The following is a 14,786-nucleotide window of genomic DNA, read 5'->3' on the forward strand; positions in this document are numbered from 1 at the left end:
AAGACACCGGGTCTATTACAACCTTTATCCATTCCAAGCCAACGTTGGGAGGAGGTTTCAATGGATTTTATCACAGGTTTACCCAAGTCTGAGGGAAAGAGTGTCATCATGGTGGTAGTTGACAGACTTACCAAGTATGCACACTTTTGTGCATTATCACATCCATTTAAAGCCAGTACAGTTTCTACTGCATTTATGGAAACAATTCAAAAGCTACATGGAAACCCAAAGATTATTGTAAGTGACAGAGATCCCATTTTCACTGGAAATTTTTGGACAGAATTATTTTCTTGTCTTGGTACTCAGTAGCTCATAGCTCATCTTATCATCCTCAATCTGATGGGAAAACTGAGATAGTAAACAAATGTTTGGAAGGATATCTTCGTTGCTTTGTATCTGATAAACAGACACAATGGGTCAAATGGTTGCCTCTGGCTGAATGGTGGTATAACACTTCCTTTCATACAACAACAAAAATGACCCCATTTATGGCACTTTATGGGTATCAACCACCATCCATCACATCATATTTAAGAGAAAATTCTAAGGTTCAGGCAGTGGAACATCACATCGAACATCAACAACAAGTCCTCCAACTCTTAAAGGATAACCTCGTGTTGGCACAGAATAGAATGAAACAACAGGCAGATCAACATCGCAGTGAAAGAAGTTTTGATGTAGGTGATTGGGTATTCCTACGGCTACAACCATATAAGCAAATGTCCCTCAAGCAAGCTAAGAAGGATAATAAATTATCACCAAAGTATTATGGTCCGTACAAGGTGTTGCAAAAGATTGGTACTATGGCATACAAATTGGAGCTTCCTGCAGCTTCTCGATTGCACCCAGTTTTCCATGTTTCATGCTTAAAGAAGGTTATAGGCGACAAGCTCCCAGTTCAAACAATATTGCCAGAACTTGACGAGGAAGGAAAAATTATATTGGAACCGGAAGCAGTTATAGAAACAAAAACTCGACAGCTACGAAATCGATCAATTTCAGAGTACCTTATCAAGTGGAAGAACTTATCGGCTTAAGATTCCACATGGGAGGATGAGAATTTTATGCAGAAATATCTAGAACTACTTAAGCGTTGAGGACAACACTTTTTTGAAGGAGAGGGGCATGTTGGGTCCCTATAATACTAGTGATTACCCCATTACTATTGTAGTTATACCCCTTATTTATATTGTTGTGCCCCCATTGCCCCCATATTGTTATTAATGTGCCCATAGAATCCCTCTATTGTTATTTTTGTGGCTTTATATTATTATTGTTAGGTCCGCTGGATTATATTGTGACTCCTTAGACTCCTATATATAGAAAGGAGGTTTTGTCATTTGAATCATCCAAGAATTGTTCATTTATGTAATGTAAAGGAGGTTGCCCCCTCGAAGAGGCTGAATTCTAAGGCGTTGATCTATATTTCCTATCTTTTCTTGAGCTGGTTTCATAACAAATGTGGATGAGGTCAGATCATTCACCGGATTCGTAGGTTACTGTAGGAGGTTCATAAGGAACTTCTCATGGATCACCTATCCTATTACATACTTGCAGCAAAAACAGAAGAAGTTTGAATGGGCAAAGGAATGCACAACTATTTTTGAGCAGTTGAAGAAGTTTGTTACAAATGATTTGGTTCTAAATATTAAAGACCGAGATAAAGAGTTCATGGTGAGTACAAATTCTTTCAAGATGGGACTTGGTGGAGTCCTAATGAAGGACATATAGGTAGTAGGCTATGAGTCAAGGAATTTGAATAAGCACGAGCAACACAATGTGACACACGATCTTGAGTTGGAAACTATCATTCATGGCTTGAAACCCATCAGCTTGCTATTTAACGTTGGTGTGCCAGTGTACGATTCAGATAAAGTATTTGCTATGGAGGGGCGTCTGAATGTTTGTTTTGCCACATGTCTGAGTATTTTCCTAGCATTGCATGCACCAAATCTAACAGAAGCAAAGACTTCAGTGCCAGCCATTTACATATTTGGAGATTCTACTGTAGACACTGGTAATTCCAATGGACTTGTAACACATGCAAAGGCCAACTTTCCTCCATATGGGAGAGATTTCGTGGATCATAAATCCGCTAGTCGATTTACCAACGGAAAATTAGTAACAGATATAGCCTGTAAGTTCGTACTTATGATTTCCCCTCTTTCACTTTCCATTTCCATTTTGATTCAAAAAGAGAAAGAAAATATACTATAGTTGAGTTGGGTAGTTTAGGTAAATTTGAATGGGTTAAGTTGTTTAGACTCAAAATTTATAGTAATTTATAGTTTTGTTCATAGTATTAATTTCTAATATAATGTATTTGAGTATAGAAAGACCCCATGCTAATTGGTTCTAGTGACGAGGGGCATCCTAGTTTTGGATCTTAATATTCAATGGGAAAAATTAACATGGAAATTTTGTGTATCTAAATAAACTCCATTAGAAATAAATAACATAATCTCTAATATAATGTATTTGAATGTACAAAGACTTCATGTTAATTGGTCTTAGTGACGAGAGGCACCTCAGATTTGGATCTTAATAGTCGCTAGGACAAATTAACATGGAATCTTTCTCTATTTAAATAAACTCCATTAGAAATGAATAACATAAGAAAAACTATAAATTCTATAAATCTAAAACCTAAAAAATCACAAATCTGAAACCCAAGAAACCTACTAACACATAGCTGGACATAGGAAGTGATAGTGGGCTTCTTTTATAAGTGCTTCTAATTGATCCGGTACAGTTTTCTGTATAATGATCACAATTGTAGGACTGTTAGTATCCTTTCCAGAGATGTTTAGCTTTCAATTTTTCCAATTCGTTATAATGATCACTATTGTAGGACTGTTATTATCCTTTTCAAAGATGTTTAGCTTTCAATTTTTCCATCCTTTGGTAATAATGTTTATGTTTAATTTTTCCCACTATATACAGCCGGATTAGCGGGCCTTGCAGATGTAGTGCACGCATATTTGGGTCCTGAATTCCAAGGACCACGAATTCTGACAGGCCCCAGCTTTGCTTCTTCTGCTTCTAGATACGAGGACTCTACCTCACTCACCCTTGTTTGTACATGTTTTATATGTGATGCTATAGCGATATATAAGGATTTAGTTATATACAGAAAAACATTTATGCAGAATGTTCTAACTATGGGACAGCAGTGGGAGGATTTCAAGCTTTATCGAGAGCAGCTGGTAAACATGGTAGGCCGGGAGAATGCGAGCGAGATAATATCAGGAGCCTTGTTCGTGATAAGTACGGGAACCGATGACTTTACCAAGAATTATTATCTCAATCCCATTACTAGAGCACAGTATAATGTTACAGGGTTCCAGGATCTTCTTCTCGACTCTCTCTCAAAATTTATCCAGGTAATCACATTGACTTTACATTAACAATGATATTTCACGTTGAGGGATGTATATCAATACGTCTATCCTTGTGTTTATCCTTATTTCAATATAATTTAGAATATTTCTTAATTGGTGTAATTTAGAATAATTTTAAAATATTTTTGAAGTATTGGAATTAAGTCAAATAATTATTTATTTTCTGTTAAATATGAAAACACTTTTTCTTTGGAATGATTTTCGGAATAATTACAATGTGGGTATTTGATGACCATGTTTCAAGCATCTAATGTAGTTTATTATCACAACTAAAATGAAAATATTCATAAAATCTATAATAATTAATATTTTTAAAAAAATATTAAAGAATAAACAATTTGTTAATGTGTTTTAGGAAATTTTGATCCAATAAATTTTACAGAATAATATTAATATTTATACTTTTAAATAATATGTTTATCAATTAATCTATTTACATCAAATTTAATAAAAAAATTGTTTAATAGTTTTAAAAATCGATAATCACTTGATTGAATCGTTTTTATTTTTTTAAATTTTGATAAAAAATTGATTAAATAAATTTTAATAGAATTGATAATTACTGGATCTTATTGCTTTTAAAAATTATTAATGGGAAATGAATTAGTCCGGAGCCAATCCACACTGAAATAATTAAATAATTTTATAATATTTAAATTAAATTAATTTTTAAAACTTAAAAAAAATAAAAAAATATTATATAATTTTTTTGTATTATATTATATATTATAATTTAATTTCCTACAATGAAAATATGTTGCACTGTTATGTACACATCACTTCTATAGGTTTTTTTAAGATTTGGAAAAAAAAAAACAAAAAACGCAGAGAGACCCCCCTGAGTAAACGATGTGACAAAATATAACTCGAATGCACAACAAAGGCGTTGTTTCAAAAAATTATAAATGTATAGATGGCCAGGCTGTGGGATATGTATCAGTTACAAAAATAAATTATATGGCAAAGAGAAAACATACAGGATGAGCAATTTTTTTATATGGGGTAGAGCATCTGATTCTGTTCCACTTCATCTATCAGGGTCGAATATTATAGTTTAATGATGAATATTATAATTTATTTTATTTTATATTAAAATATATTACTATATTTTAATTTTAAAAAATTAAAATATATAAACATAGGCTCTAAACATTTTAAAGTAAAATGTTATTTATACCCAAAAAAAACTAAAATCAATAAATTTTTAATATAATATTTTCTTTTAATATTATTAAAATATTGTAAATTTCCATGATTTTCCTAGCAATAAATATAATCTAGTTAAATTACGACCTTATGAATACCAAATATTACTACAAACGTGGTGTTTTTTTAATATTCTTATTTTTATAATCCTGAATGCATATATTACTTATGAGAACATAATTACGAATACAGAATCTTACTCATGAGAATCTTTGCGCTGATATAGTTAAGAATACCAAATGATTTTGTGACAGGGTATTTACAGCGAAGGTGCCACCCCATTTGGCCTCATCGGTCTTCCTCCTTTCGGATGTTTGCCTTCACAAATTACTATCCACAACTTTATCGGTAACTCGTGTGTTGATGAATTTAATGATGTTGCGATCTCATTTAATCAAAAGGCTACAGCCTTACTAGAGACTTTGAAACCCACGCTTCCTGGTCTTAAAATGGCTTATATGGACATATATGATAAGCTACTTGACATGATAAAGAATCCCAGTAAATATGGTAATATTCTAGCTCGTTCTAATCCATTCATGGATCAATAAGTTTCATGGCACTTTTGTTGGGAGGTTGCTAACAATTTATAAATTAATGTGTGGAAGGCTTTGAAGAAGTGAGGAGAGGTTGCTGCGGAACGGGTTTGCTGGAGGCATCAATATTTTGCAACTCCGCCACCCACATGTGCCCCGATCCATCGAAACACGTGTTCTGGGATTCTTTCCATCCAACAGAGAAAACTTACAATATTCTGGCACAAGACATCTTCTCGCAGGTTGTTTCGTTTCTACAAATGTGAACAATTCATTCAAACTGAGAATTTGTTGAACGTAATTAAATACCAAATCAGATGATGAAAAGCTGCATCCAATAAAACTCCGCATGATATAACTCGGTGAAGCGAGAACCAACCCACCGTGTGTAATACATCATCTCGATACGCCACATTAATACTATATAACTGTATTTGTTGGAATCTCTCTTTATGCATTACATTGAGCGCATTCTTATTAGAATCGAATATATGTTACAAATAAAATAATAAGAATCCTAGATATGATCTGATAATGTATATGATCTAAGTGAATTTGCTTCGAAAAACATCACAGATGTATTTATATTTATTTTTTAATTAATTTCGAACAATATCCGAAAACAGATTTGCTTACACTATTTATAAACAGAGAGAAAACAGATTACAGAAGGCCAGAGTAATAGCAATGTTAACACTCAACAAGCATAACGTCCTTGTGATCTAAAGGCCTGATAAATTTATTAATGACGATGGTCCCTTTCGAAAACAAATTGGTCAAGGTTTCGAAAACAAATTGACCCAATATAGGGCTTTGACATTGCCCACCACTAAAATTGATGACTTTTCTCTTTGTTTTTTATGATGACCACCACTAAAATTGATCACTTTTATCTTTGCTTTTTTTACGATAACATTGCCCACCATTAAAATGCAGAACTTTTTTTTTAATGATTTTTTTGAATCGCATAATAATTTTTAAGTTTAAAATGGTATTTTTAAAAGAGATTAAAAAAATAATTAAAATAAGAAATATATATTTTTTTAAATAAAATAAAAACCATTAATTTTTATTGCATTTCCAAGTAGTTTGGTTAGATATTTACTTAAATGGATGGGTAATACACTTATTGAAAAAATGAAAATATATTAAGTTGTTTTTTTAATATAGTTTCAATTTTTTGGTTAGATATGAATTAAATTCTGTATTTTTACTTTTATAGGAATAGATTGATTATATATATATATATATAATATATATATATATATATATATATATAACTCATTTTTTTTACCTTAAGATTCTTCTAATAATTTTTACTTAATGTACTTTTGGTATCTATTCACTGTTAAATTTATCTAAATATTTTATTACCATTAAATTAGTAAAACAATTATTCTATTGTAAAAATCTTATTATAAAGATGATAAAAGTTCTTAAAATTTATATTTTTCATTAAATAACTTTATTAAACACAAATTGCATACTACATTAAATAAATATGACAATTATAATTAGATTTATTAAAATTAATGCTTATTTTTCCTATCTATTCTTACTACCTCACCAATTCCCCAACACTATCCAATGCTAAAAATAAATTTAGAATATTATTTTACAATATAATTTTGAGACTAACCACAAAATACATACTACTTTAAATAAATTTGATTTTTTTTATTGGATTTGTTAAAATAACTGCAACACCGTCTTATCTTTCTTATCCTATACATTCTTACTACCTCACCAACTCCCCAACACTATCATTACACAATGTAAAATAGGTATTATACAATTCATTTTGCTCCAGCTAAACAATTTGATGAAGCTAAAGAAAGAAAGAAAGAGGGAGAAAGAAAGAATGATCGATCCTTACACAATGCTAAATACTAATTATACAATTCACCTTGTTCAACCTAAATAATTTGATGAAGCTCAAGCTAAGATATAAATAAATAAAGGAAGGAAGGAAGGAAGTTTTCTTTTGGTATATCTATGTTTAAGCTCTCCATGTTGGATCCTCATTTAATATATCAATGTCGAGTTGCATGAGTACATGGATAACAAGAAGGCTAGAATAGTTATCTTCAACTTGAAAGGTAAAGAAGTTTCCTCAATCCCATCTCTATTCATTGAGAAAGAAAGATAGAAAGAAAGAAAGAGAGAGAGAAAGAAATAATGAATGAAAGAAAGATAGTCAAGTTTCCTCAAGCTAAACAATTTGATGAAGCTCTAGCTAAGCTGTGAAGAAAGAAAGAAAGAAAGAAAAAAAGAAATATCTAGCCAAGTAAATACCAATTATAGTGTTCACCTTGTTCAAGCTTAACAAGTTGGTGAATCTCAAGCTACACTATAAATAAATAATAAACAAACAAAGGAAGGAAAGAATGAAGGAAGTCTTCATTTGGTATATCAATGTTTAAGATCTCTATGTTGAATCCTCATTTGATATATCGATGTCAAGTTTCCTCAATCCCATCTCTATTCATGAATATGCTTAATTTGCTATATCTTTTCATGACTTAGTTAAAGATATACTAGATGTTTTGATTCTAGATATTCAAATAAATTTATATTAAATACTATTAAATATGTATCTATATATGATATTTGATATTACATCTATTACTAAATTAACTACTAAATCAACTACATTTAAATCAAGATCAACCATATTATCTATCTATGTTATTGCATACACAAGTTAAAAGTCTCATAAATACCATTATTATTATATTAATATGTATACCTACATTAATAACTAAAAAATGCCTTCTCCATAATTATTTACCCAAAAAAACCTTTACTGAAATTAATGTATTTGTTAGAATTAAAACATCATCACCTTTAATGTCTTTATTAGAATTAAAACATCATCACCTTTAGAAACTAATTAATTGTTATTAACACCTAATCCGATACATGAATCTAATCAATCATTCCCCATGGAAGATGATGATTATGTCAATATTACTAAAGATTATCTCTCTTAAGCTTACTTGAAAGAGAAGTACCTGACTTCATAAAGTGGTGTAGAAAACATAAAACACCAAAGGAAGCTCGATACATGCAAACTAAGCATACTCATTTCTCCTCTCAAAAAATCTTCCACATGTATAATCACATTTTTGAATTGAATGCTTTTGCCACTCTAGGTGAATTGAATCTCTGTTGACCAAAAGATGATCCCATTTACCATCGCATATAAAAGAATCACATCTTTCATCGTCGACAACTACGGGCCTTGTAGATCAAATAGTCACTTTAGCATGACATTGACAATAAACAAGCTGCTCAAGAATTATCCCACCACTCATATCCACAAATTTTCAAAATAAGCATATGATGAAACACACATGATATATGGCACGAAAATCTCTGCAACAATAAGCAGGAAATCAAGTGCCGCTAATAATTGTAACATCCGTATGCAAAATGAAAAATTTGTGATGATTTACTGAGCTTGACATCGACAATAATTTTTTTCCTTGATGTTTGGTAATAAGAAAATGCCATAATGTCGACCTCTGTCACATAAATATGTTGTGTGTCATATCTCTCAAGTGCTTTAATGGCTATCTCTATCAAAACTTTAACCTGTATGTGTTCTATCAATCAACGTAATCTCTGTCATATCATGTGTTTTATCAATCAATGTGGTCTCTGCCCAGCAGTTTAATGTTATTCTCCGCCAACACCTTACTCTATGTCTGGAATTTGATTTCAAATCATTTTCCCATTTCAAATCGTTCTTCACATTAGATCAAAATTTCCACACATAGATACAACGATGAAAAGACACCAACCATTAGTTCGATGTTCAAATCGGCCACTAATATGTCATGGTTCAACGTTTACATGCACAGGTAAACTGTCAAAAATTTTATTTTCCTCCAAAAGTTGCAACTTATCTATGGGTGTATGTATATTAATCTTGGTATATCGATGATAGAAATTGTTTCCATCTTTTTGGTTGGGTAAGTTTCATTTCATATATTACGTTTTGAATATGATGAAAAATGTTATCAATGTTATTTTGGATTCAAGTCATTTTAATTACTAAATAATATAATTTTGTTAATAATTAATTCGTATTTATATCTCTATTTTAAAATAGGAATTTTAGTTCTTTAATTTAAATATTAATAATTATTAATTGGATGGTAAAATTTAAGTTTTATCAAATATTTATGTCTATAGTCATGTTTATTTTGAAATTATCTTTCTAAAATATTAATTTAATTATCAATAATGATTAGGTAGATGGCAATGTCCATATAATATTTTAGAATATTTTTAGTAATATACACTAATTAAAGGTTGAGATTTATCTCCAAAGTAGTTATGCATTTTTTGTTAATTAATTTGATTAATTGAAAAAAAATATCATATGAACTAGTGTCATATGAAGTGAGTTGTTCTTTGGGTATGTGGTATTGATATCCCATGGTATTGGTCCATGACATTGTAACAAAGCCTATTTATAAAATTGAAAATCTCCATAAGTAAGAGCAAATCTCCAAAGTAAAGAATCATGTTCCATAATTTTTAAATGTATGTACGTTTAGCTTAATAATAATAATAATAATTAAGATTTGTGATTTTTTTAGTTTTAACAACATAAAATATATACTGAAACGCGAAATCATCTATAGATATTTTATATTGTGTAACGTGGTTGATACCACTGGATAGAATGCGAAAAGATAGAAATTGGTTTTAAGGATATAATATTGTTTCTAACATTTGTTTTTAGGTTTAGCATGTAGGCTTGGAGATTGCTCAGAAAGTATTTGTGCAATGTGCGCGTACATATATATATATATATATATATATATATATATATATATATATATATATATATATATATATATATATAGATAGATAGCTTTCGAGTGTAGATTTTAAAATAATTTGTAAATTATCGTTAGGCTGCTATACAATGGAGTTAATTTAGCATATATGATTGACACTGAATAACAAACTCACCAAATAGATTATTTATCTATAATTATTTTAGTGTAAATTTGGATGATTGAGTAGGTCAATGTGTATTAAAACGATGAAGTGTTTCGGTGCATAAACAATATTGTGGATACTTTCACCACGATGGACATAGCGACATTGCCTTGGAAAGAAAGGAAAGAATCAAACAACCAGATCATCCTCTTGTTGACTTGTCCATCATTAAGATTTTAAAATTTCCGTTAAAATTTCTGTGAACGCTGTCGGCCTTGAATGACATATGGTGACATTTTTTCATTTTTTAACAATTTGTTTTCTCTCGTTACGCTGTGTCGAGGAGGATAAAAAACTCACTTTGCAAATGCATTTTTGTTGTGTTTGTGGTAAGCTTTTAGAAATCTGTAATGAAAATATAGTATTTTGCTATGTATTTATTAAATGTCGAATGACATATTTATACAAATAGATTTGGAGAGAGACAATTGTTTCCATATTTAAAAATACTAGAAATATCTAATCTATGTCCTAATCATAACATATACAAATTCCCAAAGGATTATTCAACATGTTCCTCTTTATTCGAAGGGACAACTAACATACGAAGTAAAGATTTAATGTTTTCAATATTTCTACGACCCAACGCTTTGGTAATGTTCTGAAGTTGGACAATGTGTCAAATGAAATGTTTTGGTTTCTACATGATATCGAATCAAATGATACTTGATGTTGATATGTTTTGTTCGATCATGAAACTCTGGATTCTTGACCAATTGAATTGTAGAATACTTGTCGACAAATAGAGGAGTTGAAGCTTTTTGTTTCTCCTACAAATCTTCAAGTATTTTTCAAAGTCAAATGCTTTCTTTTGTAGCTTGAGTTGTTGCAAAATACTCAGCTTTGGTAGTGGAATCAACACGAACATATTCCTTGCATGATCTCCAACTGATGGATGTTGATCCAAGATTCATCAAATAACCAGAAGTAGAGACTTCCTTTTCCTTATCTCCATGAAAATCAGAATATGATTAACTAGCAAGATGGAATTCTAAAACTTTGGAATATTTGATGCCATAAGTTTGGGTTCCTTTTAAAATTTTAAGAACTCTTTTAAATGTTGTTTAATGCCCTTGACAAGGGTGATGCATAAATTTGGAATTCTATATCAAGATGAGTAATAGATAAATAAATCAAACTTCCAACAAGTTTCCTGAACTTTGTTGGATCTTCGAATGGTTTGCCTTCGTCTGAAGTGGGTTTCAAATTTTGCTCCATTGGTGTAACAACAATATTACAATCCATCATACCATATTTGTTCAATAAATTTCTAACATATTTCTTCTCGGAGATAAAAGCATGTTGAGGTTTTTGATCAACTTCAATTCCAAGATAATAATGAAGTAAACCTAAATCTATCATATTAAAAAACTTTTTTAATTCCTTCTTAATAAATGATATATATTCATCATTATTACCTATGATAATCAAATCATTAGCATAGACAACTAGATATACAAATGATCTTCCAACTTTCTTGACAAAAAGAGTTGCCTCATCTAGGTTAAAATGCTTATAATTTAAACTAAGAAGATGTTCAGTTAGTTTCTCATACCATGCACGTGGTGCTTGTTTCAAGCCATACAAAGAATTCATTAATTTTCGTACCTTTTGTTCTTTTCCTTTAACAGAAAAACCTTCTGGTTGAAACATGTAAACATATTCTTTCAAATCCCCATTTAAAAAAGCAATTTTAACATCCATATAATGAATTTTCCATCTTTTTGATCTATAATAGCAAACAAAGTTATAATACTGCCCCATTTAGATGTAGGGGTAAATGTTTATTTACAGTTAACACCCTCTTTCTGTGCATATCCCTTTTCTACAAGTCTTTCTTTGTGCTTATCAAGTGAACCATCAACTTTATACTTAGTTTTACAAACCCATTTGAAACCAATAGGTTTTATGCCAACAAGAGGATCCACCAGCCTTCATGTGCCATTTTTTATGAGGGCACCATATTCCTTTTTCATTACATCTTTCCACTGATCATAACTAGCATCTTCTTCAAAATAAGTAGGTTCATAATCAACAGAAAAATTAAATTCACAATGAGAATAGTTACCTAAACAACTTTCTATCTCAAACTCATCATATTTCCTCGGGAATGTTCTAATACGAGTTGGTCTTAATAGAGAAGGAAGTTTCTCATCTTCTGAAATAGAATCTTCATTACTTTTTGTCCTACTCACAATTCTTGTTGTCTTGGTCCGTGTTGTCCCTGCAGAAACACTTATATAATCCAATTTCTCTTCAACAACAAAATTATTATCACCATTTTGAGAAGAAAAATCCACAGAAGGAAAAGCCACAGACTGATATAATATGGGAACCCCCCTTTAGGATGTGGAAGAATATTATTTGATTCATAATAAAACTTCTTAGGTACAAACTTCTCTAATTGATTAAGTTTCCTATCAACAATGAGTGCATCTTTATCGAATTCAAGAAAAGTTACATCTCTTGACAAAATAAACTTCTTATTCTCTTCATCATACAATTTGTATGTCTTAGAAGTCATAGAATACCCAAAAATATATACATTTTATGCTTCTTTAACTCAAATTATTACTTTGTTGTTTAGGAATCAAAGCATAACATTGAGAACCAAAATTTCTGAAATTTTGAACTACAGGAAGAAAATTATACCACATTTCATATGGAATTTCATTATTGATGATAGAGGAAGGACACTGATTTCTAATATAAGCTACATAGAGCACCGCTTCTCCCCAAAACATTAATTTTACTTTCTTAAAAAACAACATTGATCTAACCATATTAAGCAGTGTTCTATTCATTCGTTTTGCAACACCATTTTGTTGTGAATTATAAGGTACTGTGGTTTGGTGTTTGATGCCACTCTCTTGCAAATATATTTCAAAAAAATGTGAAGTATTCTCCCCCATTATCAATTCTTATAGTACCAATATTAATTTTTGCTTCATTTGTAATCAAGTGATGAACTCTTTTAAACACAAAACAAACTTCTGATTTTTCTTTAAGAAGATAGACCCAACACATCCTTGAATAATAATCAATAAAAGTCCATATGTATTTATTTCCATTAGTAGTTGGTATAGGCATAGATCCACATAAATATAAGTGTATGAGACTTAATTTCCCCGAATCCCTAGAAGTATATCTCTTAAAAGACTGTTTGTAGTGCTTCCTCAATAGACAAGCATTACATGGAGTTAGTTTTCTTGGAACTATTGGAAGTCCCTTAATCCCCTCCTATCTCATAATTCTAATAGTTTCATAATTGATATGACTAAAGTGAGCATGCCATAATAAATATGATGATAACGTATGATTTTAATGGATCAAATGGTTAGTATTTAATGCAAAAAATGACATGCCTGTCAACTTTAATAATTTATCATCTTCCACACGAGTCATTAGAGTCTCATTGTCCGTTTCTCTTCGAATTTCCACTTTTCCATCAAACATGTGTATGGAATGTCCCTATTCTCTTGTTTTTACAAGAGATAATAAATTCCTTCAGAACTATGTAATATAAAGAATATAATTTAAAGTATAATCTACAAGTCCAAGAATTTTTAACTGAATAGAACCAATCCATGATGGTTTGATTTGAGTCTTATCAATAAAATACACTATGCCATCAATCTTGTCACTTAATATTTCAAACAAATCTCTTCTAAAGATCATATGTGAAGGGCACCTATGTCTAGAATCCAACTATCATGCCATTAAGAAAATAGGTGCTAAATATATCTTCCATATTAAACTTACAATGGGAAACAACATAATGTGCATTCTCATAAGATTGTCATTTTTCTGGAATTAGTTGATATTTATTTTGAAGCATTTGTTCTCTTCTTTCATTAATTCCCCCAAGGGAATTCTATAATTTATAATATTATCACCAATTTTACCACATATAAATCATTTTTTATTTGTTTTATCAGAAATATTTATTATTTTATCATTCTGTTGTCTATCTCCCTAATTATTTTTGCCCCCTGCCTCTATAATTCCTCCTACCTCATCCTCTGCTAACCTTAGTATTTCTGATTGATTTTTCTTGAGGTTCTTGGTCTTTTTGAGCAAGACATAATGTTTCAGTATCAAAATTTTGTACAACTTCTTTCTTTCCAAAATCATTCTCTCTTTCAGCTATTTTTCCTACTAATTTTCCAAAATTTAAATCTTTTAACTGCCCACTAGCTTGGAGAGACTCCAAGTAGTGTGAATAACTAGGGTAAATGGATTTTATAAAGGAAGTAAGTTGTAGATCAACTTTGACTCCATTAGATTTAATTTCATGATTGATGGCTTTAATTTCAGAAGCAAGTTTCAATGAATCATTATCTTTCATTTCTAGATTAAACAACTTCAAAAATAACTGAATTATCTCCAATTCTGAATGTGTATCATCAATCTCTTTCAATTTTTTTATTGCTTCATGTGCCATTTTACTTTGAATTATATATCTGCTTACCTCTTCTGTGACTGAAGTAGAAATTAAAGCATATGACTTTTTATCCTCTCTCCAAGATTGTAAACTTTTTCTCCTCATCAGGCGATTTTGGTGCATCACCTCCTTTTCCTTCCCAAACTCCATCCCACAGATCATTAAAAATAAGTGTATTTT

At 30.4% G+C, this 14,786-nt stretch overlaps 1 protein-coding gene across 1 annotated transcript; it reads left to right on the forward strand.

Annotated features, from left to right (window-relative positions):
* The first annotated feature begins 1,884 nt into the window (after nucleotides 1–1,884).
* On the forward strand, nucleotides 1,885–5,409 carry LOC149260812 (GDSL esterase/lipase At5g03810-like). The gene is made up of 5 exons (XM_089460974.1): nucleotides 1,885–2,137; nucleotides 2,944–3,074; nucleotides 3,150–3,383; nucleotides 4,862–5,117; nucleotides 5,216–5,409. Exons 1-5 carry the CDS (start codon nucleotides 1,885–1,887, stop codon nucleotides 5,407–5,409), a joined length of 1,068 nt encoding a protein of 355 aa, XP_089317100.1.
* Nucleotides 5,410–14,786: the final 9,377 nt, after the last annotated feature.

Source organism: Pinus tabuliformis, chromosome 6 (assembly GCF_031772625.1).
Source record: "Pinus tabuliformis cultivar Carrire ecotype Pingquan chromosome 6, CPIR1, whole genome shotgun sequence".
Classification (NCBI taxonomy): Eukaryota; Viridiplantae; Streptophyta; class Pinopsida; order Pinales; family Pinaceae; genus Pinus; species Pinus tabuliformis.